At 47.5% G+C, this 23,769-nt stretch overlaps 1 protein-coding gene across 2 annotated transcripts in view; it reads left to right on the top strand.

Moving 5' to 3' along the window:
- Window positions 1-17,748, top strand: part of B3GALT5 (beta-1,3-galactosyltransferase 5) — a 43,362-nt gene extending 25,614 nt beyond the window's left edge. Inside the window, exons 1-3 of one of the 2 annotated variants that reach the window (XM_019655768.1) lie at window positions 7,043-7,130; window positions 7,419-7,705; window positions 7,797-17,748. In XM_019655768.1, coding sequence (XP_019511313.1) covers window positions 7,797-8,732 — 936 coding nt within the window. In that variant the 5' untranslated portion in view covers window positions 7,043-7,130; window positions 7,419-7,705 and the 3' untranslated portion in view covers window positions 8,733-17,748. Of the gene's footprint in view, window positions 1-6,952; window positions 7,131-7,418; window positions 7,706-7,796 lie in introns of those variants that run through there. The other variant, XM_019655766.1, reaches the window with a different exon arrangement.
- The last annotated feature ends 6,021 nt before the right edge of the window (window positions 17,749-23,769 follow it).

Raw genomic sequence — 23,769 nt, 5'->3', positions numbered from 1 at the left:
CTGACTTCCTTTGTAATTCTTTGTGTTTTGTTTTATGAACGGTGTTCAAAGGATCCATGATACAAAAATGTTTGTGTCTTCTTAACTGGCTTCAGAAGGAACTTATTTCCATAGCAAACTGTAGGAGCCCTTTTCTGTCCTGGTTCGCTGCCTTTTCAAGAGAAGGTCACTGTTTTTCTCTGGTGCCCCCCAGGATGTTCTCTCTCCAGATCCCCTCAGGTGCCCCCAGGTGTCCCCCACGTGCTCCCAAGGCTGTGTTCTCTCTCCGTTTGCCCCTCAGGTGTCCCCCAGCTGAGCTTTCTCTCCAGGTGCCCTTGAGCTCTCTGCAGGCATGGCCTGGGATATGAGCTGCCAGCCAGGAAGGAGTGAGGTTCTCAGAGCAACTTACAGACCACCCTCCCCATTCTCCTTGGGGTTTGAGTCATCCTGTGGACAGTGTACCCACTTGCCTGTGACCGGGAGCATGTGAACAGAATGCTCTAGGAGGTGGCACTTGAAGGGGAGACCAAGTTGACATTCCTGGTGCCACCCAAAGTACCAAAGGATACACCTTTGATAAGAAGTCATGACTAATAATCACTGTCACGCATAGAGTGCTTTCCGGCCTCCTGTGAGGCAGGCTTTATTACCCGAGTTGGAGATAAGGACGCTGATCTGGACCATTTGTGTACCTTGTGCCAAATTACATGACTGAGCTGGATGTGAACAAGACCTTCTGTTTCCAACCCCGCGCCCCCCACCCCCACCTTTCCATCCTAGCAGGCTGCCTGAACTTAACAAAGGGACTTTCTTTTCCTGTTCTGCAGCGTCTTACACCGATTTATGATGGAAAGCAGAGTAGGTGCTGATTTGACAACGAAATATTGTAGAATCATCATAGAAACCTCCCACTTTGATCAAGGAGCCTGCTTTCCATATCTGGCCAATAAGATACGTGAGAGCAGCTGTCACTGTTTAGAGTATGCAGAAAAAGCGGGCCACAGACTATTTCCAGTCATTAATTTTCTGTACATTATGATGTTTTGACATCTTAAAAAACCTTATTGGTGGGGGAGAGACTGCCCCTCCCAGGGCTAGTCAGTTCTTAGTCATGCAAAGGACCATGTCTGTAATATGACAACTAGCCAATCCAGAGGCACCCGCCCTCTCCCTGGTCCTTCCATCCCAGGAGACAATATTCCTCTGCCTTAATCATCCCAGGGCCAGGCGCCAGGCAACTAGAGGCCACCCCTACAGCCCAAAGCCTGCGAAAATTATTCCAAGTAGCCAATCCCAAGCTGTCCGCCTGCCCTGTGTCGCCGTATCCACAAAAATGCTCAGGAAAATCCATGGGCTGGACCTGTCTTCCACTCCTGCTTTTCTTACGCACCAAAACCTGGGGTCCCTTCTCTGGCCCTGTATGGTGAGCCGTGCCTCTTGGTTTTAAGAAAACTATAAATCACATTAAACGTTTCTTCTAATGGCTTTGACTCCTCTGAGTAGTCACTGAGTCACCTTTATAAATTAAGACCTGGACACAGAATAGGAGTCTGTTCTGTTATACCCTGGCCCATGCAATGTATTATGGAAAATAAATCGGATGTGTGGTGAAATAAATTTGGGCAATTCTACAGAAGACATCACCTTTTTAGAGATTTATTTTAAATTAAAATTATTTAAAAATGTCCACAGGGTATAACTCATATATAGCAAAATGCACAAATCTTCCCTGTATGTCTCAATGAATTTTGACATATGTCTACCACCCAGTTCAAGAATAGAATACATCCAGCTGTCCAGAAGGGTCTTTGTGTCCTCTCTGGTTAATAATCCCCCCGCACCAGAGGTCACTGCTATTCTGACTTCTGTCATCATTGATACGTTTTGCCTGGTTGTGAGCTTCATATAAACGGACCCATTCAGTACATACTTTTTCATGTCTGGCTCTTTTCACTCAACATCATGTCTGTCAGATGAATACGTAATGGGTATATCAAAAGTTAGTAATTTTTAATGGCTGTGGAGTATTTCATTGGTCCATTCTGCTGTCGATGAAATTTCTTGTTTACATTTGTGCCGTTTATCAATTTATTGCCTTTCAGCTCCAAATTCACTCTTTTTGACTACTCTGTGAAAATGGCTCTGGGCCCACAGTGACTTCTCTGCTCTTGGGCCATGCCATGCCCTGCCTTGACCAAGTAGGTCCAGATCTCAGCCCTGGGTTGGTGTGAGAGGCATGGTTGCCCCTTATATCTGCTATTCCCGTATTCTTTAGCATTCTCTTTACTTCTGACTGCAAATCTCTTATCACTGGAGCCCCTTACTGGAGTGGATGATTCTTTACATTAAACTTGCCCTGTTCAAATTACCGTGTGGTTTCTCTCTCCTGATTGAACCCAGACTGATATCACAGTTTTTGGTTATGAGCAACGTGCTCTGAACATTCTTGGCCATGGCTCTTGGTGGATATAAGAAATCATTTCTGTTGGGTATGTGCCTAGAAGTGGTTTGCTGGGTCATAGCACATGTCTTTCACTGTAGCAGATGCCGCCAAAGTAAACATAGCCTTCCAGAGTGTTTGCAGCCTGTAATATTGCCACCCACTTCATTCCAGTCCTTCTAATGGGCAGCAGTGGTATTTTATTGTGGTTCTGTTTGCATTTCCCTAGTGACTAATGATGTTGTCCTTCCTTTTTTTTTTTTTTGGCCATTTGGATATCTTCTTTGGTGACATATCTGTTCACAATTCATTTTTTTAAATTGTGGTTTTTTGTTTGTTTGGTCCTTGTTGATTCGCAGAAGTTATTGATTTATTCTGGATAATAGTCCTTTCTCAGATATATGTATGGCAAATTATGTGTGGCAAATATAGTCTCCCAGTCTGTGGCTTGCCTTTGGACTCTCTTGATGGTATCTTTTTTTTTTTTTTGGTTTTTTTTTTTAGCTGAGCCATCCCGCCACCTGTTGGCAGCTCACGGCTGCTCAGCTCGGGCTGGACTCGAACCGCTGTTGCTCAGAGCTCAAACTCTTGAGCGAGCTCTTAACCAACTGAGCCACTCGGCCGGCCCTTGATGGTATCTTTTGAAGTTCCATTTTTTATTCTTCCCTTTCATGGTCCTATTTGTTTTTGTGTCCTGTTTGGAAATAAATGCCTAGATCAAGGTTAGAAAGCTTCCCTTCCAGAAGCTTTCTTGTTGTACCTTTCTGCTTTGGATATGTGATCCACCTGGATTTGATTTCTGTGTATGGTGTGAGGTAGGGGTCGGGTGCGTCTTTCTCCCCATGTGGATATCACATTGATGCAGCACTTTTGATTGAAAGATCACTCTTTCTCCACTGAATTGTGATGCATTTGTCATTTATCAGGGACCGTTTGTGTGTAGGTCTATTTCTGAGCTCCTGCTCTATTGATCTATTTTCTATCACTGTGCCAGTTTTCTTACATAGTTAAAAGGCATACCGGCTTATTTCTCTAGTAAAGGAAACTGCTGAACTTTGCTAAAAGCTTGGCTGGATGATGTTTGTAGAAGACATTTATTTGTCCAGGCCACCAGCCTGCTTGGGGGAGTCATCTGAGTTCAAACCGAATTGTATGGCGTGGTTATTCTCTGCCTCATGCCTCTCCACCCACTCTTTTGTCCTGTTGAGAAACTTGTGGTGGGATGTATTTTTGAGGTTCTTACTCCTGCTGTCTTCCTTAGGTGGGGTGGCCCTTTATGCCTCTTCATGAGCTGGCACTTCGTCCACATGCTTCCAGAACAATTCCTTTGTCCCCTCAACTGCATGAGTGTCAGTGATAGGCTGCTCAGAAGATAGAGGGGCTCCCAGCATGCACTAATTGGGATTCCCCAGAGTAACGGAGCCCAGGAGTAGAGTCACGTTTCGTGGTGTCTGAAGCTTACACAGTTGGGGGAGAGGGGTAATCTTCTTTCAGAAAAAGGAAACAGTAGAGGTGAGTGAGTGCTCCCGAAGCAGAGCTTCGCCAGTCTCATAGAATAGCCCCCTCGTGAATGGTTTTCCTTAGAAGACCCAGGCTTAGCCTCCAGACCCTGGGCCAGGTCTGTTGGTGTGGGCTCAGCGGTGGGGAGGTGTCACTCATGTCTGGCTCCAGGCCAGACCCAGGAACTCACTCCCTGTCACCCTTATTTGCTCTCCTCCTGCTCTTCCCCTCCTCCCCCTTCCCCAGGGGGAGGGATATTTTCAGTCTCTACAACGAGTCCACTTAAAAATTAGGGTGGGCATGGTGGTCTGTGGTCTTTGACCTTACCTGTTTACGATGCAGTACCCGTTTGGTTGACTCTATGCAAGTGGTTCCCACTGGTGTTTTCAAAGGGACCGGCCTAGAGTACAAGGACATGTAAATGCCGATTCCTGGGATGCAGACCTGCTCTATCAGAATCTTTTTGGGATGGAACCTTTGAACCTGCATGTGAACCAGCGTGCTGGGTGATTCTTACACCCCCTGAGTTTGGGAATCTCTGGGTTGTTTGGGTTCAGAGCTCCGAGATGTCATCCGTGCTGCACTTCCTAGGATGCTGCTCTGTTCTCCATGGCCTGTGGGGCGGCGAGTCTTCCAAGATGTGAGACAGTGGCTCTGGAGCAGTGTCGAAGGTGGATGCCAGCAATCTGGATTGTCCGCTGCACTCCCTGAGTTGCTGTGGTCTGGAATTCCCTCCCTGGTCCCACCTGCCACGTCACACCCGCCCTTCAAGAACAAAGTCAAATACCGTGTTCTCATGGCCCACCTAACTGGCGTGGCACCCAGCCAGTCCTCTGTCCACCCAGGGCCACGGGCCCCTGGGGACACGCTCCTGGCTGTGTTCTTTGGCCCTGGGTGCTCCCTTTGGCCTCAGAGTTGAACTTGACCATTACCGCCCACTCCACACTGTTTCCTTCAGGTCCAGGGGTCCCTTCCCACCAGCCCCCTTGAACTTAACTTTCCAGACCACCCCTTTGGCTTTCCAGCCCTCGGGCATGTGGACTTCCGAACCCTTTGTTTCTAGGCCCTGTAACTTGAGGTCAGAGGTCCTGCCCACCTGGCTTGGGGAGGGACCTTCCATATGACTAGGTGGCAGTTAGGACTCCGACTTTCAGGTTCCCCACAGACAGCGTTTCCCTTCCGTGAAGGCTGTCGCTTTGTGCTATTATTTGTTCCACTGTAATTCAGACGTGCTCAGCATCTAACATGAGCACAGCCCTCTGGGTTATTCAGAGGGATGTACCCCTGGTCTGGGCACTGCAGCCCCAGTGGGGCACAGTGACCCCAGCCTGGAGCTGAAGCGGCAGCTGAGATACCTACGGAGGAGCCCGAGGAGGGCCGGAGGCGGAGGACAAGGGGAGGAGAGGCCTGCCACCTTCTGGCTTGCCTTGATCTATAATTCATGTGCAGTACGTATCTACTCCAGTTCCACGGCTCTGTGTCTGTGTCTGTATTACTCACAGGTTAAAAGAGCAAAGCCTGGAATGCAGCATGTGCTGAATAAGCGGTGGTTCCATTACTGACTGGTTGGCTGGGCTACACAGCCTGCTCCAGGTGTGCTTAGGAGGTGGGGCTTCCATAGCAGAGATGGTGCTCGTTCATGGCCCTGCCCCAGGTAAAGTGGACCTGCTTTAGGCTAAGGGCTCCTGCCTCCTGGCCAGCCTGTGAGGGCCAGAACCTGGGACACACCCCTTCCCTTTCTAAAAATGTGCTGTCCAGGCCCTGTCCCCTGTTGGTGACCTCCTGAATACACCTCCAGTGGGAGGTTGGATGCTGGATCCTTATGGCATCTGATTTATAGACTCAACCAAAGATGCAAATGCTTTCAAATAGGGATTGTGAGGTATATCTTCTGGAGACTTTGTTTCTTGGTCACTCCACTGTCGGCAAGAAGAATGTTCCAATTGTACATGAAAAAAAATGACGGCAGGGAGCTTTGGAGAGTTGGGGCCCTGCCGTTTGCTCTGCCTCCTGGGTGCCGCTTGGCATGGAAACAACGCAGGCAGTGAACCAAGTGTCCATCCCTGGGGACTGAGATCCTTGCGAGGGAAGGTGCACTGGGGGGATGCGAACTAAGGTTTACCATTGAGGCAACCCACTGAAGAAGAGCAAATTTGTCCGAGAGAGGAAGCAAAATAGAGAAATACCGTCTTTTCCTTGCATTGGGGTTTTATGTTTTTCCCTAACACATACTGTGGGGGAAATGCAATTCAGTTCCTGTCACCCCTTCCTCCACCAAAATAAACTAACATCCTCGCCCTGCAAATAAATACTCTCACAAAGGATGAAGGAAGAAAATAGAATCGCCAGCACCCTGCAGGCACTGGCGTGGACTCCCGCAGTGATCGAAGGTGGTGGGGGCTCCAGCTGAACAGGAGGTCCTCAGGGGCCCAGAGGAACTGGAGCTGGACTGCATCAGCCTCTGGAGAGTCAGCTAGTTCTGGAAAGTTCCATCATTATTCCATTTCTTTTTCTGAAGCTATTTGACTGTATTCGGAACAGAATTTTAACTTAATGAAATTTTGAGATCTTATTTTGCCATCAGAAGAACCAACCGCTTCCTCATTTCACTCGATCAGTTGCTTTTCTTTCTGGCCTCTCTGCCCTCTCTCTCTCACTGAGGCTGACGATCTGAAGACACAGACTCTGGGTTGAGAAATGATGGATTTCTGCCGTGTTAAATTCTTTAAGCGTCAGCCACAGTCTGTTATGTAGAGAAGGTCAATATTGGTATGAGAAGTTGGAGCGTACAAAGCTGTGGGTGCTGTCCTAGTCCTTTAGGCCAGAAAGGATTCTCAGATATTCGCACGCTGTTATTGTTGTCAACAACCTGGTGAAATGTGTCTTGATTGTACGCATTTTACAGATGAGAAAAGTGAGGCTGGGGTGGGGCTCTACATAGGTAGGTGGCACCACAGAAACCCTCAGGCACAGCAAATGGCGAAGAGTTGCTGATGAGGCATGAGTGATGTGAATGATGCTATTCTTTTTAAGTTTTTTCCTTAGAGTGTGATTCCTGAGGAAGAGGATCATCAGTTTTGGTAAACAAAACAAGCCCAGAACCTGGCAGAGAGAGCGGCATATGCTGACGACTCTTTGGAATGACTTTTCTCTTGGAATCTACCCTGTGGCTTTAGTCCTCCAACCAGAGGTTCATCCTGCGCAGGAAACAGTGAGTTCTTTGATTTTTTAATGTTATAACATTAACGTGGATCATCCTGGATTTGTTGAGAGTGACACGGATGTGTGGACAAAAGATGGAAGAATCAGACAGGAGATTTAAAAAAGTAACCTAAGGAAACAAAGTAACCACCACGCTAGCAGGGGCGGAATTTCAGGGTGGCTGTGTAAATTAGAAAACTGGTCTTTTTCTTCCTGGAATTGGTAAAATGGTGCTTCATTCCATCAGAAAACAGTGCAGGTGGTCCATACAGTTACATCTAGAACACGTGGTTTCCAGTCTTGTAGGTTCTCTAGCTGGACTTCATTGTGGAGCGAGAGAAGGGCAGAGCTGGAAGGGGCTGGTGAGAGGTACGGTCCCATGCCCTTCGAGATGAGCAATCTGTGACTCCTCCCCGGTGAAGGGCTGGCTAGCCTGGGGGCCAGAGCCAGTGCCCGTTCCCTGTGGTCCTGATTGTGCCGCGTGGAGTGAGTGACGCCGGCAACGGTCCGCGCCTCCCTGTTGAACCACGGCATCCATCTGTGTGCAGTGAGATTCCAGAGTTTCTGAAACACGAGTCATGAAACGTGGGTTGCTTCCCGCTTCCCAGCCTCCCAGGGTAAAGCTCCCATGCCTTCCTGCCCTTAAGGTCTAACCATTTGATTCTGTTCCTTTCAGATGGCCTACGTCAAGATGAGATTGCTATATATTTCCTTTTTTGTTCTGGGAGCCCTTTGTTTGTATTTCAGCATGAACAATTTTTCTCTTTTTAAAGACGAGCTAGTTGTTTTCAAGAAAGAAAATGGGAAGTTCCTCCAGCTGCCTGATGTAGACTGCCGTCAGCATCCCCTGTTCCTCGCAGTGCTGGTGACATCATCCCACGCACAGATGCTTGCTCGCTTGGCCATCCGGGACACTTGGGGAGGAGAAAAGGTTGTGAGAGGAAAGCGGATAAAAACATTCTTTCTCCTGGGACGCAGCCCCAATCAGGACATAGAAAAAGCGGTGGCCAAGGAGGGCCAGCAACACCGCGATATCATCCAAAAGGACTTTGTGGATGTTTATTTCAACCTCACTCTGAAGACCATGATGGGTATAGAGTGGATCCACCACTTCTGTCCTCAGGCGGCTTTCGTGATGAAAACAGACTCCGACATGTTCGTCAACGTCTACTATCTGACCGAGCTACTGCTGAAGAAAAACAGGACAACTAGGTTTTTCACTGGCTTCTTAAAGTTGAACGAATTTCCAATTAGGTCAAAGTACAATAAGTGGTTTGTCAGCAAATATGAATATCCGTGGGACAAGTATCCGCCTTTTTGCTCCGGCACGGGCTATGTTTTTTCCGGCGATGTTGCGAGTCAGGTGTATAATGTTTCTGAAAGCGTCCCCTTCATTAAATTGGAAGACGTCTTCATGGGGCTCTGCCTGGCAAAACTGAAAATCAGACTGCAGGAACTCCATTCCAAGCAGACCTTCTTCCCGAACGGGCTCAGTTTCTCCACGTGCCGTTTTAAGAAGATTGTGGCCTGCCATTTTATCAAGCCTCAGGAGATGGTGAGCTACTGGCAGGCTCTGGAAAATTCTGTGGGAGAAGAGTGTCCCGCTGAGTGAGAGAGGCTCGGGGCCCATCTGGACACACTTCAGACAACCCACGGTGATGGTTTTGGAAAGACCTTTGGATTGCGTTGCTGAGAGTCATCAGGGGTAGGGAGGGAGTGAGAAAGGGAGAGGGAGGAAGGAAGGTGAGGAGGACACCCGGTAGGGTTCCAGACCTGAACTAGAACGGGAGCTCAAGTGAAACCGCTGATGAGTTCCCACTTAGTTCCCCAAGCAATAAGAATTTCCATCTCATAAGTACCTCCACGGTTATACTGGGTGTTTGAGTTACACCTACGCTTTCTCATTTCAGGGGCTGTCATCATGTGAGGTGGTGGGTGTTATCGTCCCCATTTATACAGGAGAAAACAGTGGCTTATCGAGGTACAGGAATTTGTCCCAAGACTCATGGCCAACAAGGAGGAAGGCGCAGGGAGGAAAAGCGAGGGCTGTCAGAATCCAGCCGGTGCCCCTGACTCAGTCCGCCCCCCTCCCCCCCCTTGGGAGAGACTAGCGGTGAGGAGGCTCAGAGGACAGGCTTGCTACAGGCACCCTTCAGTCTATTTCAGGAGCCTCCTCCTTCTCAGCTCCCAATCCTTGTGCTCTTTAGTGCTAAGACTGGGGTGAACAGCCCCCTACCCCCCAGCTCCCTTCATTTCTGCGATGGACCTGGATGGACACTGAGTCCCCATTAGCAAGCAACATGATACTCCGCTCATAGCAGAGCCCATCCTGGAAGATGTCTGCCGTGGCTACAGCTCAGCCCCTGAGAAGCGGCCAGCTCCAGACAGAAATCGGTTTTTATACTTTTCAGTCAGACATCATTGCAAAGCCTGGCCCGGTGTACAGACTTCTTGGCCACGCTGCTGAGCTCCCCAAGAGCATGGCGTCCTCTGAGCCACATGTGGCATCCCGTCTGTTTGCTTCAGATGCCCTCGGTCTACTGTAGGTCTCTGAGTTCCAATTGGAGGGCAGCTGGGTGCAAGGCCGAGTTGGGGGAGGATTCTGGGAGCTTTCCTGGGAATTCAGGTGGATTGAAGTCAAGTCTTTGAGAGGGCTCCCTTGGACACTGAGCGCTGAAGTGAGCCCTGGTCAAGACGGGTTGGTCCTCCTGTGTCCAGTTCCCTAGCCTGACCCCAGTTCATCTTTGAATTTCTTGTGTGGCAGACAGACAAGTGAGTTTTGTGGTGGGGAGTTTAACCTTCAGTTTTCTTCTCCCTGGAGGGTTGTCTGAGCCTGTTCTTCAAGGGCATTTTCCCACGCAGCCACTGGCACATTCCATGCACGGCTGCCTTGCTCCTGGTCACAGGAGAGCGTGGTTCTTATTTTGTACTTTACCTGACTTGACTTGACCAGCGCTCAAAGCAGAGGCCTAATGTAGCCGTGTGACTTAGAAATGTTGGAGTAAGTTCTGGCCTGAACTCAGGAAGAGATATTTGGTGCAACATGCTGTGGTGATGTGAAATGGCTAAGTGAGGGCTCGCACCTTGTTTTGCACAGCGCTTTTTGTGTCTGGGTTGAGCTGCTGCTTTGCAGGTGTGTTTCCTTCTCCTGGCTGTTCCAAATGTTCTGGGTCATGTTCAAAGAAGCCTCCTTCTCAGGTGGGAACATCAGGGACTTTGTGTTTTTTGAAGCTCAGCTTTTTCCATAGCTACATCCCTTAGTTCCATAGGATGGGCTGCCTCTGATCCGGAAGATACTGGTGGGTTTTAAGGGTGAAGCTTTTGGTCTGGTAGTAGGGCTGGGTCTGTGCTTAGATGTCCACCTTGTCTGTGTGTGTCCGTGTGGCCACTGGGACAGGTGAGTGAGATGTGGCTGAGCCCAGCCAAGCCAGAGCCCTCTGTGTGGATGGCTCAGGGTCTGGCCTTCTCAGTATCAGCCCACAGCCCACTGTGGCCCAAGAGTGCAGGCAAGGCTCCACCTACAGCCTCAGTGTCTTCTTAAAGGATTTCCTGCCAAACACATGTTTCCCCCACTCTATTTCTTTATATACTGAAGAAGGTTTTCCTCGAGGGAAACCTTATTTCATGGTGATAGAATTTGGGGGACCTAAAAGCTCATTCAATCCTGCCTTCATGTAGGAGGACAGTAAAGCTGCAGGAGACCCAGACATTTGCCCAGGACCTCACAGCTTGTTGGGGAATGCGGGCTCCAGCTCAGGTTGTTCTGTGACGCCCATCTTGCCTTGCCCATGTGAGTCAGAAGCTGTGAAAGCATGACTTCGGAGGCAAAGCCATGCTCTTCCATGGACGCCAGACACTGGCTTCAGAGTGGGGTTGGAGACGGGGCACCTGGTGGTATGGTGGCTTCACCCACAGGCACCCAGATGGGAACGATGGTGATAACAAACGCTGTGTGCAGGTCTTGAGATAAGCAAGGCCTGTACATGTATCACCTCCTTAAATGCTCACAACAGCTTTACTGGGAGGTTACGGCCAGTATCTCTACTTTTACAGGTGAGGAAACCAAGGCTGAGAGAGAGGGTGAATCGCTAGGTTGAGGGTCACATAACTGAAAGTAGCAGAAGTACGGTGTGAGCCCAAGCTGTGGAGGGCACTGTGCGTTGATAACGCTCAGTCCTGTGGCCCCCCAGGCTGTCCGCTGACCCTCGCTCAGTGTCCAGGAGGATGCAGAAGCTCAGTGCGTCGGCTGCTCAGGCTGCCTGTCCTGATGCTTCCTCCCTGGCCCGCCACCACACATGCCTACCCTTAGCGTCGGAACCCCGATATCCCGCCTTCCGCTGGGACTGGAGAAAGGAGTCACTGGGGGGCACCCGTGGTGCCAGCCCCTCCATTTTTGGACTTGATTCCCAGCTCTTTTTTCCTCCTGGAGCGTGAGACACCTGGCCCAGCCTCGTGCTCACCTTGGCTATCCATTTTCCCTTCTCTGCCGGACGGCCGCACAAGCACGCACGCATGCTGCCACTTCCCAGCTAAAAAAACATCATCCGTCTTCCCTTGACACCCCTTATCCCCTTACTGCCCCATTGCTGCCCCATTTTTGCACTTCAACCCCTAAGGGGGGTTTTATGTGTTTGTTGTCTGAAATTCCTCTTCTATTCTTTCTGAAATCCCCTCTGCTTAGACCTTGGTGACCTTCCCTCCCCGAGATGGTTCTTATCGAGGTCACTGATGACCTACATTGCTGGGTCCATGGTCGGGTCCCGGTCCACATCTGGGCCGAGTACAGCCGGTCTTGCTGCTCCTGACCCAGCCCTCACTCCTGGCTTCCGGGACAGTTCTCCCACTTGCTGGCCAGGCCTTTTCCTTCTTTTTTGCTTGTCTGAGCCTTCACTCTGACTTCTAAGGCGGGAGTGCCTCAGGCCCACCTTCAGCCCTCCTTTCTTCCCTGGCTCCACTCTGTGCTCTGGGGGTCTCATGCCCCCTCAGGGTTTTAAATGCCCCTCATCGTGTTGATATCGCCCCGTAAATCTGCAGCCCAGAGCTCGCGTTTGCTCTTCCATCTTGCACATTCTACTGCCTACATGTCGTTGCATAATGAGCCAATCCGAAACAGGACTTCTGATGGCCCCTCCCGCACTCCTCATCCGCCTGACCTGCTGCCTTCGCCACCTCAGGTGACGGCCACCCCATCCTTGCCGCCACCCTGACGCCTCTCTCAGCTGGGGCGTCCACAGAGACTGTTGGCTGTCCTTTCAGATTATACCCAGGAACTGACCACTTCCCACCATGTCCCCTGCTGCCCCCTCGTCTGAGCTCCTGTCACGTCTCGCCTGTGTTGCTGCAGGAGCTTCTACCCGGCCTCTTGGCTTCCATCACTGCATCTCCTTGTCTGTTCCTCAAACAGCGTCCAGAGTCCCCTTTGAAAATATAGATTACAGCATCTCACTTCTCTGCTCAAAACCATCCCGTGGCTGAATGTCACCGCGTAGGAGCCACACCTTCAGTATCACCGCCTGCCTCTGCTGCCCCTGACCTCACCCCTTCTCCCCTCACTCACTCGGCCTCCCCGAGCCGTGACACTCTTCCAGCCGCACCGGCCTCCGTGCTCTTCCTAGAGCACCCCAGGCACGCTCTCCCGCCCCCAGGGGCTTTGCCCGGCTGTTTCCTCTGCCGGGACCACCCTTTCCGCAGATACGCTCATGGCCCATTCCTTTGCCTCCTTCAGGTCTGTGGCCAGCTTATCGCCTTTTTGATGAGACCTGCCCTCGAGGTGCCACTCAGCTCCCTTCCCTTGTTACGCTTTTTCCATTGTACTTACCAATGTCTACCAAAGTATGGCATGTCTATTTTTCATAAATCTATTGTGTTCGTTGTTTACACTTCATTCCACTTGAACGGAAGCCTTGTGCAGGAGTGGATCTGCATTTTCATCAGGGATGCACTCACATTCCTCGCACAGCTCCTGCCACATAGTAGGTACTCAATAAATATCTGCCGGATGGAACTGCAATGGCCCCTTTATGGAAGGTGGTTTTAGTGGGGAATAGGTGAACGTCGTCTGGAAGGGGAAGGATTTCTAAAGCATAGCCTACCCTATTGTTCCAGGTGAACCAATCAGTGGGAAAATGGGTGTGTTTTTACAGAAAACTGTGACCTGAAAACCTGGAAGTGCTGGACGGGGGTGCTTCTTGAACTCATGCCCCCACCACCTTTTCTATAATGGCAAACCTCACGCACTGAGAAGCAGACAGAGCCCTGGAATGCCCTTCACATGCCTGTCCCCAGCCTCCCACACAGCCCCTCTGGCCTCATCTGCAACCGTCTCCTGTTTTGATGCTTATAGAAATGAGCCTCTTTTCCTCAACTGTATCCAACTTTTAGTCCCAGGAGAATGACAACCACAAACCAAGTTGTCAGGAAAGGTATGTGGGATCATGAAAGTGACTTTTCAGCCCAGTTGCCTTCTGTATATGAATAACTACATACATATGCATCCTGGGGACACTGAAAACCACACTATGCCAACATTTGAGGTTATTGTTCCAAACCAGAACCACGAAGCAATGTCAGTTCTCTTGCGCTGTGTGAGTGAGTTCTGGACTTGGGGCCATGGCTTGGTGTCCTGGGACCTGGCCAGCCCACGCATGAAGTGTGTGGAGGGTCCCCCGTTACCCAGGAAGGGCGTCACTTTCTCAGTCTGCTCTGACCCCACTGAAGGGATTCATTGCTGAGAGCCTGGCCTGGGTTAGGAGACGGCTTCTCTGATAAACAAGCGCCCTGCTGTATAGATTTCAAGGACTGTGGTTAATAATAGAAGACTGAAGTTTAATCGAATACGTTCTACTTGAACCAAGAAACTGTATGTACACTATGGAAGGGAGTAAACCACTTCAACATGACAACCAGCAGAAATTGCAGGACATTTCGTTTTATAAAGTGCAGTTCCTGCCTTTTATTTAGTTACTGAACATTGTCCCCTCGCTACCCAGCCTCACAGACATCTAAGATGAATTACATCCGCAATTTGGGTGGAAATCCTGATATCACAGCTACTTCTCGTAGATGGCGCTGTTGTCCGCAGGTCTAATGGAATGCCCCTAACCCTCCGGCGCTCCTTTGTGCATTATAGTCATTTCATTCTTAGAAAACTTCACTTACCCTTTCCTGTCTGCCACACGTTTTTCTCGACAGCATCTATTCATGTTGAAAACTGTGGAAGGAAAAGGTGGTTTTCCTTTCTTTATGCTCTGAGGTTAACCACCTTGACCTCATGTCAGTCTCACATCTGTACTGCCTTTCAAGATGTTCTCTGCTTTACATTCAGAGTCTCCCTCCCCCACACCCTCCCCCCCAAACAAAGCAAAAACAACAGATCTGATTAAGAAACTGAGATGCAAGGAAGCTGAGTGATTGGGCACCCTGTCCTGTCCATGAGCTGTGGGCCATTCCAGAGGTCAGATTATTGAGCCCAACTCCTGCTGGGCACCCTAGCACTGCTCCAGTTGTCCCCAGAGGCTGACAGAAGCACTGAAATGGACTTTTAAAGTGAAATGAATGAATTTTTATGTGAGTTCTTTGATCCTCTTGTGTGTGGTCGGGCTGCCTGCGTTTGAATTTTACCTCCCTCCCTCACTCCCAGAAGCAAGTTACCGACCTTCTCTTGACCTCAGTTTTCTTATCCGAAAAATAGGGCCACAGTAGTTCCCACCTCACAGGGTTACTGTGTTGGTTGAGACAGTGCGTATAGGTCGCTCAGTGACTGGGTGCTGTGATGATGGCCAATGTGTGGGCTGTGAGTTTTGGTGCGCACAGTGATGGCATATGTATAGTGACCGGTGTGTGAATCAAGAAATCTCTGGGCTGCGTCTTTGAGACTTCGTTTCAGTTCTTGCTCCTTTCTCTCCCTTGAATCTTCCTCGGCACTCTTGGAGAAAATCTCGTACCTGTGGCATTCTTCAAAATCGCAGACCACAGTGTTCTAGACTTGGTTACTGCAGAAAGTATGAAAATCTGAGCTGGTAAAATAAAATGGAGCTGGAATGTGCGTTAGCGAGCATCCTCGGTTTAAAAAGCAGCCTCCTTTTTACAGGTGAGAAAAGCAAGGCTCAGGAAAGTGGAGGGACTTTGATAAGTCCTTCCGTTTGCGGCATCTCCAGGGTCAGAAATTAGCCTCAGAAAGCTCACGCCAGTCCTTCATTCTTTTATTTGTTCCTTCATTGGGCAGATATGCTCAGTGCTTTTTACAAGATATCAGGAGTAAGGGTCAAGCTGAGGTCCTTGGCAAACAGAGCTCTAGCTGGGCAAATATACATTGTCACAAAGATGATTAGAGCATTTATCACCTTGGCAAAGAAGGAAGGAGTGTTTATTCAGTGCCTTCTCTGTGGACAGACACCGTAAAGCATTGCCACACTTTCTTTCTCATTGAATCTTCACAGTGGCCTTTTGAGGCAGCTATTCTTATTATAATTAGTCCCCTAGTTTTGAGTTGAGGAGACAGAGGTTCAGAGTGACTCAGTGACTTGCTGCAAGGGGCTCAGACATGGTAGAGACTCAGCCCCTTAGCCTTCAGGGTCGTGCCCTTCCCTAAAGCAAGGTTGGTGAGCCCTCCCATTGTGCCCAAGGATGGGCAGAGCACCCTGTGTCTTCCACAGGCAGCTCAGGGCTGACCCAGCCCAGCGGGTCTGCCATCTTGTCCGTTTTCCTGTGTGTCGCCACTTCTTTTCTGTGTTGACACACATCTCCATCTGCTCCTTCCTGGTCCTAGCTGACCTCTGGAACTCAACCCTTTGTCATCTGTGGTGTTCCCAAGAGTCTCCTGTTTAGCTGGGTCCTCCAACCTGTCCTGTCCTCATCAGCCCCACCTTGAGGGTCATGAGGGTCACTCATGTCTCCCTCTGATGTCTCAACCAAGTGTCTGGCTTCAGAACAGGAACCCCTCCAGTCCAATCCAGCCCACTTTCCACTTGTCTCTCTCTACAGCCCTTGCAAAACAAGCCATCTCTCAAAACAGTGTGGGTTCAACACTAGACATGTGGCTTCTATCAGTGTGTGTGCGTGTGTGTGTGTGTGTGTGTGTGTGTGTGTGTGTGATCCAAGACTGACTAGAGGCACTGTGCTCAGTGGCAGCTGGTTTCTAAATGTTTTCTGCTCTACCCAAGAACCTGTGAAGGGCAGTAAAAAGAGTAAGGCCACATTTGCTTACGTGGGATGTAAAAGAACAGGTGCCCCCAGGGCGACAGCGTGAGCTTGAGAGGTCTCATTTGTTCTCACCTTTGCACAGTCGCACACTTATTACACAGCAGGTATGTGACACATGCCACCTGTGGTGTGGTGGAAACACGGGCTGCAGGGATGGGCTGCAGTCACATTATTCAGAGACTTTCCCGAACACCAACTTCCAGACAGAATAAGAAAGAGTGAAATAAAGTGGAAGAAAGCAAATAGCCTATTGAATATGGATGTGTTTCTTCCAAGCAAGAGCTGTGTGGGCACCGCTGTTTAGTCATCTGTACACTTAGCCTTGGTCCACAGGCTGAAAGGCGAAAGGCCAGGCCTGGGTGATTCTTGTGGGTTCCCCACACGAAGATGCTACGGCTCTGTGATAGATGGAATAATTCACAAGTCTGAGTCAATATAACAGCTGCTGTGCCTCCTCATTTGAAAAATGGATTAGAAGATATATATCTTTTCTCCATGTGTCCCATTTGGAAGTATTTGGTTTCTCATGATTTATTTTTAAAAATAATTCAGCATCAGGACTGGCATCTCAGCAATTTTCCCGGAGATCGTGAACTTCTGTCAGGCTTTCTCGTCTCTCTGTCCGGGTCCCTGGTGGGGTGCTTGGTGGAGAGGAGACACTGATAATTATCTATTGGGTTTCAAGGCGATTTCACAAAAGAGGTTTTCAGACAGAAGGGTGGGTTAGTGTCGATTTAGTGAACTGTAAGTTCCCTTCAAACACCAGTTTCTGAACCTCTTTTATAGATTGTTATTGCCACTTATTTTTGTTTCTGTTTGGTTCCACATGATTCAAAAACCTGTATGTGAACAGCAGGAAAATTTATCATGGGCTGAGATATATTTGAAATAAACTCTCAGTTAGTCTCTGGGAGAGGAAACAGGCTAACATTCTCTGTTTGAATATAGATGGAAAGATTTGAAGCTTGTGGTCCCTGGCAACTTAGAAGCATGAGTTCTTCTCTAGTTTTCTGCTTTTCAAGTGTTACTACCAGAAAAGGGCCCCTGTTCTCAGATTGGCCCTGAAAATGAGCGGTGAAGCCGCCTGTCCCGGGTGGGCCAGAAAGCCTTGAAGGGCTGGATGGGCACAGAGGTGAGGGAGCAAGAATGCGTCCTCGGGCCGGCCAACTGGAATACTGATAAACAACAAATTAGTTTTTAATGAAAACAAACCAATTTCTTCCTTATCAGATAAAATCAACCTTAAATATAAGTGGAAAAATTAATTCCATAGCCAAATGTAGTTTTTGGTGTCACATTGTTTTGCATTGTCTGTTTGTTCTCCTCCCCACACTCCCCTTCTCTGGTTTAAACCCTCCGTCGGGCGCAACTGATCTCACAGATTGTTTTGAATTTCTGTGGTTTTTATATCAAATTTATGTAATAAACATATATTGTTTTTACTTTGTGGCAAATTAAAATTTCATTCTGAATAAATAATAAGCATGATTACATGTTATTTACATTCATTTTCAATTTAAATAGATAAATGTGTCATACACTCATCTTAGGTGCATTGCACCTGAACTCGTAACTTTTGCATTGCGCCCGACGGAGGGTTAAGAAATTGGTGCCTGATGCATGCAGAGCTGGGGTGCCAGTGTGGCTTCTACACAGCCTGGCCTGGTGCTCCTGCCACACACAGGCTCTGCGGACGTCAATGAGAGGCCAGTGGTCTCAGGTGTCTAGTCATTTAGTCCCCAAAGAGATAAACCAAAGAGGTGATGACACCCTCAGTGAAATTCTGCTTTGGAAAATATCCGATGAGGACAAATTGGCTTATTTTGTACTTGGTCAAATGAGACATCAAGAAAAACCCAGCATGACTAGAAATGATTTAATGCCAATGGAGGGGACTGTGGTCAAATTTTGTATTTCCTAAAAGACAAGAAATAAAAATAAATTTATATGTTATACTGATCGATATTTGAAAATGTCTCCCTGTATTTTAGCAGGATCTGCTAGACTCTTATCATATTGTGGGAGTGGGCATATGTATTATGATTTATTAATAATGGTACATAATCTAATAAAAATTAAATTATTAAAATAGCAGAATCCACTTACGTCAGTTCTAAGCTGTAGATAGATGTGATAACCTTGTACACTCTTCCTGAAAATTGGGCAATGTATGGTCTAAACTGGACAATCTTTTTTTTTTTTATGATGTTTTCTATATTTTGTGTTTGGGAAAATATTTTGAAAGTTTGACTTTCATTTTACATGTTTAGAAAAATATGCTGAAAAACCTTGACATGCTGACTTTGTAAGGAATGGAAATTTCTTGTTTCACTTGGATTTTGAAAACAAAGACACGGGGCTCTAACCTGTGGAGGGTCCTTAGGTGAGTGGAGAGGCCCGGGCATTCTGTTGGGAATTAAACGCTCAGAGCATTAGGAGGCAGGCGTCCTTTGGAATTTTCTTTGTCTCAGGTATATTTATATTTTTTAAAAGCTATCATTTAAGTTTAAGAAATCAAGCCTTTGTAGATTGATATGATTGTACCTTTAGAATCTCCATGGTAACTTATCTCTGAGGTGTAGATTGGATCCGTGATCTTTCAAAGTGTCACTAAAGTGGAAATAAAATGATTGAAACCGATGTGTTTTCTTTGATGTTAGCGTGTATTTGCCATAATTCTTGGGATACTGCGGACCTGGAAATCGCTGTCCGCCTATGCGCTTGCAGGCTGCAAACCCAGCCTGTCTCAGAAACAAAATGGGAGTGGGAGCGGACGGGCAGGGGGTGCAAGGCTGTGTTGCGGGGAGGGGGCGTGGGATGCCTGGAGATGGGCTGAGAGGGGATGTCTTCTGGGGATCAGTGGCCTGCAATTCCCTGCCCCACCTGCCGTTCTGCGTCCCCTCACAGACTCTACTCTCTCCTCCCACCCTATCTGCAGTTCCAGTCGCTCCCTCCCTTCTAGAACATTCTCACAGCACACAAACATGCTGTCTCTCACTTCCCACTCAGAGACAACCTTCTAGACCGCCTTCCTTTGCCAGCATTTTCCCCTTTCTCTTTTTCTTCCCTTAACACCAAAGCTTCTCCAAAGACAGCCTTCTCATCCTCAGCCCCCATTTTCTCTCCCCTCGCCCCTGCACAGTAATCATTCTGGTGGAGTCTCCAAGTGCTCGCCATCTGGCTGGCGACTGCGTCTTGCTGGAGCCCTCAGTGCCATCTGACGCCCCGAGCGCAGCCCCTCCCTCAGACGCCCCGCCCCTGGCTTCTGGGACCCCACATCCGCTGTATTTTCTCTCACCTCACCTCCTGGTTCCTTTGCTGTCGCCCCTTCCCCTTCCTCACCCTGCCAGCCACATTCCAGGGCAGAGAGCTCAGATCAGACCTCTGTTCCTCCCATGGACACTTCCTCTGAGTCCTATTACGTTTCCGTGGCATTCGTCAACGGGGGCTGCCGTACAGAGGACCACAGGCCGAGTGACTTAACAGAAATATATTTGTTCTCAGTTCTGGAAGCTGGAAGTCCAAGATCAAGGTGTCAGCCAGGCTGGCTCCTTCTGAGGCTGCTCTCCTTGACGTGTAGGTAGAGGATCCCGTTTTCCTGTGTCCTCTCGTGGTTGTCCCTCTCTGTGTGTCTGTGTTCTAATCCCTTCTTGTAAGGACAGCAGTCAGATTGGATGAGGGCCCACCCCAATGACTTCGTTTGCCCTTACCTCTAAATACAGCCACATTCTGAGCCCTTCACATATGAATTTTAGGGGCATGCAATTCAGCCCATAATCGCCTCTCCTCTTTCCTGTCACCTTCCCCTCGTTTCTTTACTCTGCTCTATTTTTTTTCATATCACTCATCTCTACCAGACACCATAGTATACATGTGTACCTCTATTGTTTCTCTCCTCCATAACCTTGGCATGTAAAGCAGTGCCTCTCACACAGTAAGCCATTTTTCTGAACAAATGAAGGAGCTTATGATTTGTGAGAGCTGAGCCAGAACGTGCTTGATTTTATGAGGAGGGTGGGCCTGCAGTTCCAATGACCAGGTCTGAAAGGCAGGGAGACTGCTGTGAGAAGCTCCCAAAAGGGAGAAGGCAAAGGAAAAAGATCAGTGACACCCGCTTCCTGCATCCAAGGTCTTAATAATGGATGAGTGACCCTGGGTGCTGGATGTACTCCCCTGGTGGCATGACGTGCACTTAGCAATTGGGCTTAAATTCATTCTTTGTCTTAGTTGAAGGAGACACAGCTGTCTCAAAGACAAGTTGAGACCACTCAGTCTTCTTCCATGAGACCAGAGAGAAAGTAAAAGATCATCATAAACCTTGTGGGAATATGATCTATCTCAGTTGGACCCCCGAAATTTGGGGGGCTGACATAGGATCACCAGATTTTTAGTTTTTCTAGCAAGACCATTAAAAATATCATCTCTTTTCTTATCACTTTGCTTTGACCCATTCTGGATGTCCCCTGTATGTGGGAATCTCTATTCAGGTATTACTACTTAGTAAAGATATAAAGTAGATCTTCATATAAATAACAATTTGAAAAAAAAATTGCCTGAGTTACGATGTTTTTAATGATAAATGAAAGAAACTTTTTCCAAAAAGCTTCAATCCAAGGGGCAATTTGTTGGCCCACCTGGCTGACCAGGTTCCTGGGGACCCCACAGGGTTGAAGGGGGAGCTAGTGTGTAAGTGGAGAGGACCCCCAGGCATCCCTGGCAGGCAGTCTCTCCCATACTTTTGTTTGCAGATAACCTTGTGTCCCATTGTATGAAGTCCTCTCCCAGTGACGGAGGCCATGGACTCTGCAGTGACAGCCTGCAGAAAGAGAAGGGTCAATCCCTGAGAAGCTCTCTGATTGGCTGGCTTGTGTCCCACGCCCACGCCTTGGTCAATCGTGTTGCTGATGGAAGAGCCATGGTTGGCTGTGCCTGAGTCGTGGCCCATTCCTGTGGCTCTATGGCCTTGAGGGGTTATAGACACTGATTAACATAGTGTCTTCATAACCTCATGGGTTAAAGATGGGCTGCTTTGGCCTGAGGAAAGAATGCTGCCCAGAGTCCACCCAGAGATTGTTAGGCAAAGCTCTGCAAACAAAAGGAATAACGATGAAATGACAGAGAACAGTGTGCTCATGTTTGAGAGAGGAACCTCTCTCACACCCCTTAAAACATACTTCTTAAGTAGCTGTCTACTTTTTCTGCCCATGAGTCCACTAGTCTTGACTATTGCATGATCAGCTAATAAGCATTTAGAAATTGGTTTATCTACATTATTTCATTTAGTTCTCATTTGAGTAACTACTAGAATTCTCCCCACTTTACAACAAAGTGACCTGCATTAGATTTTGAAGAAGCCAAAGAAGAAATGAACCATGACAACAGTTCCCTTCACATTGGCCACCTGGAGTCGCGATGAACAAAGGAACATCCTGTCATTGTGCTGAAGTGCTCATACAGGTGCACTGTCCTGGGGAGCGGAACTATAAGGCGGGTAGAGAAAGGGTCACTTCGGTAGAAAACCACAGTGGTAACGCACCCATGACTCTTTATAGAGTTCTGGGAGATTCTAGTTGGCATATCCATGCATCCCGCCCATGTCTATGGACCGTGATCAAACACGCTTCTCACTGGGCATCTGCGGCCACTCCCAATTCTAAGATGACAGAAGTTTCTGTTTATTCTCTGCTTGAACAGCATTGTGGCCCTGAAGGCTTTTGGGGACAGTGGCCCTACTCAGTAATTGCTGGGAAGAGTTAAGTGAGGTAATACGTGTAACATGATTGTGTAAACCAATAGATAAGTATTAGCTGGAACCATATAAAATTGCTGATATTACACTGTTCACTTTCTACCAACAAAAATGGCTTACCTAAGGTAAAGGATTGTAGGAAAATAGGGGACTGATGATAAAATAGAAGAATTTGTAATTTTTTGGCGGGACAGGCAAGAATGGAATTTTGGATAAATGGCAACAAAAACTGGCAGAAGATGGGGGCTAGAAAGAGGTGATATCGATTGTATTAGGTTTGCGTTTAGCTTGTCCTCCCTCCACTCCTCCATCCCTTCTTATCTATCATGTATTATGTACTGGTCACCTGCTGGGCTGGATTTGGGCATATTTAAAATGCAGCCCAAGGCCAGTGCTTTGCAAACATTTTGTCTGCACCTTGAGAAATGAGTTTGTTCTAAACCAGGGGTTGGCAAACTGTAGCTCGCGAGCCACATGTGGCTCTTTGGGTACATACATGTGGCTCTGAAGTAAAATTGAAAATGAAAATAAAACTATCATAGTTTCATTTATAAAAATGTTTAAAGGATATTATTATTCTTCACATAATGGTGATTTCATTTGTTTTATGGCTCTCGAATAATTTTTAAATTGTTGTGAGGGACAGGATTGGCTCTTCTGTCTCGAAAGTTTACCGACCCTTGTTCTAAACTAAAGATACAACCACAGCATACTGCTCTGAGGCCTCTGCCCACAGCAGTTGTTGCTGACCAGAGTGTGTGTTTGTAGACAGACTGTAGGAAAACTAGGCTGAACTATCATGGGACCCACCCTACCTTGTCATTTTTTTTTTGGGGGGGGGAAGGTGAGAAAATACTTGTTATTCACATAATAGGCAAAGGGTTAGTTTTTCTAGTGTCCAAGGGTGTACAAAAAATCTATTTAAAAAAGGGTGACAGAGCCATAGAAGTCATTCAACAGGATAAGAACAATCAATTTACAGAAGTGATTCTAATGGCCAAGTGTGAAAAGATGCCAAATCTCAATTGTTGTTATAAAAATGAAATAATAATCATAACACCACCACCACTACCAGTAGCAGTATAATCCAAATCTCACCCATCAGATAGGCAAAAATCTAAAAACATTTAATAACATCTAGTATGGCAAAGGTGTAAAAAAAAAAGACTCTCTGATAAAGTATCAGCAATTCTATAAATTCTGTGGAAGATTTGGAAAGCATTTTGCTATAACATATTCAATTTCAAATTCTCCGTTCATTTTGACTGAATAGACCCATTATTATTTATTTCTTCAATAAAGTTAAGATACTAGAATATAATGACACATGGCAGAGATTTTTTACTGCAGCATGATTATAGCATAAAACTGGAAATAAGAGCAAATAAACATCAGTATGGGTGTGGTTGAGTAAGTTATACTTCCCTACTTCATAATGCTCTTTCGCTATCATAATGAGTTATAATTGCTAGCGTGTTCATTCTATTTTTGTTTTTAAACATTTTTATTAAAATATATAGCTAACATACAACATTATATCAGTTTCAGGGGTACACTGTAGCTATTCAACATTTATATACCTAAAGAAGTGATCACCATAGGTCCAGCAACCATCGGACACTGTACCACACTATCACAATATTACTGACTCTATTTTCCATGCTGTAGATTACATCCCCATGAGTTATTTGTTTTATAC

Source organism: Hipposideros armiger, unplaced genomic scaffold, assembly GCF_001890085.2.
Source record: "Hipposideros armiger isolate ML-2016 unplaced genomic scaffold, ASM189008v1 scaffold_246, whole genome shotgun sequence".
NCBI classification, from domain to species: Eukaryota; Metazoa; Chordata; class Mammalia; order Chiroptera; family Hipposideridae; genus Hipposideros; species Hipposideros armiger.
This window is presented reverse-complemented; position numbering and strand designations above follow the sequence as displayed.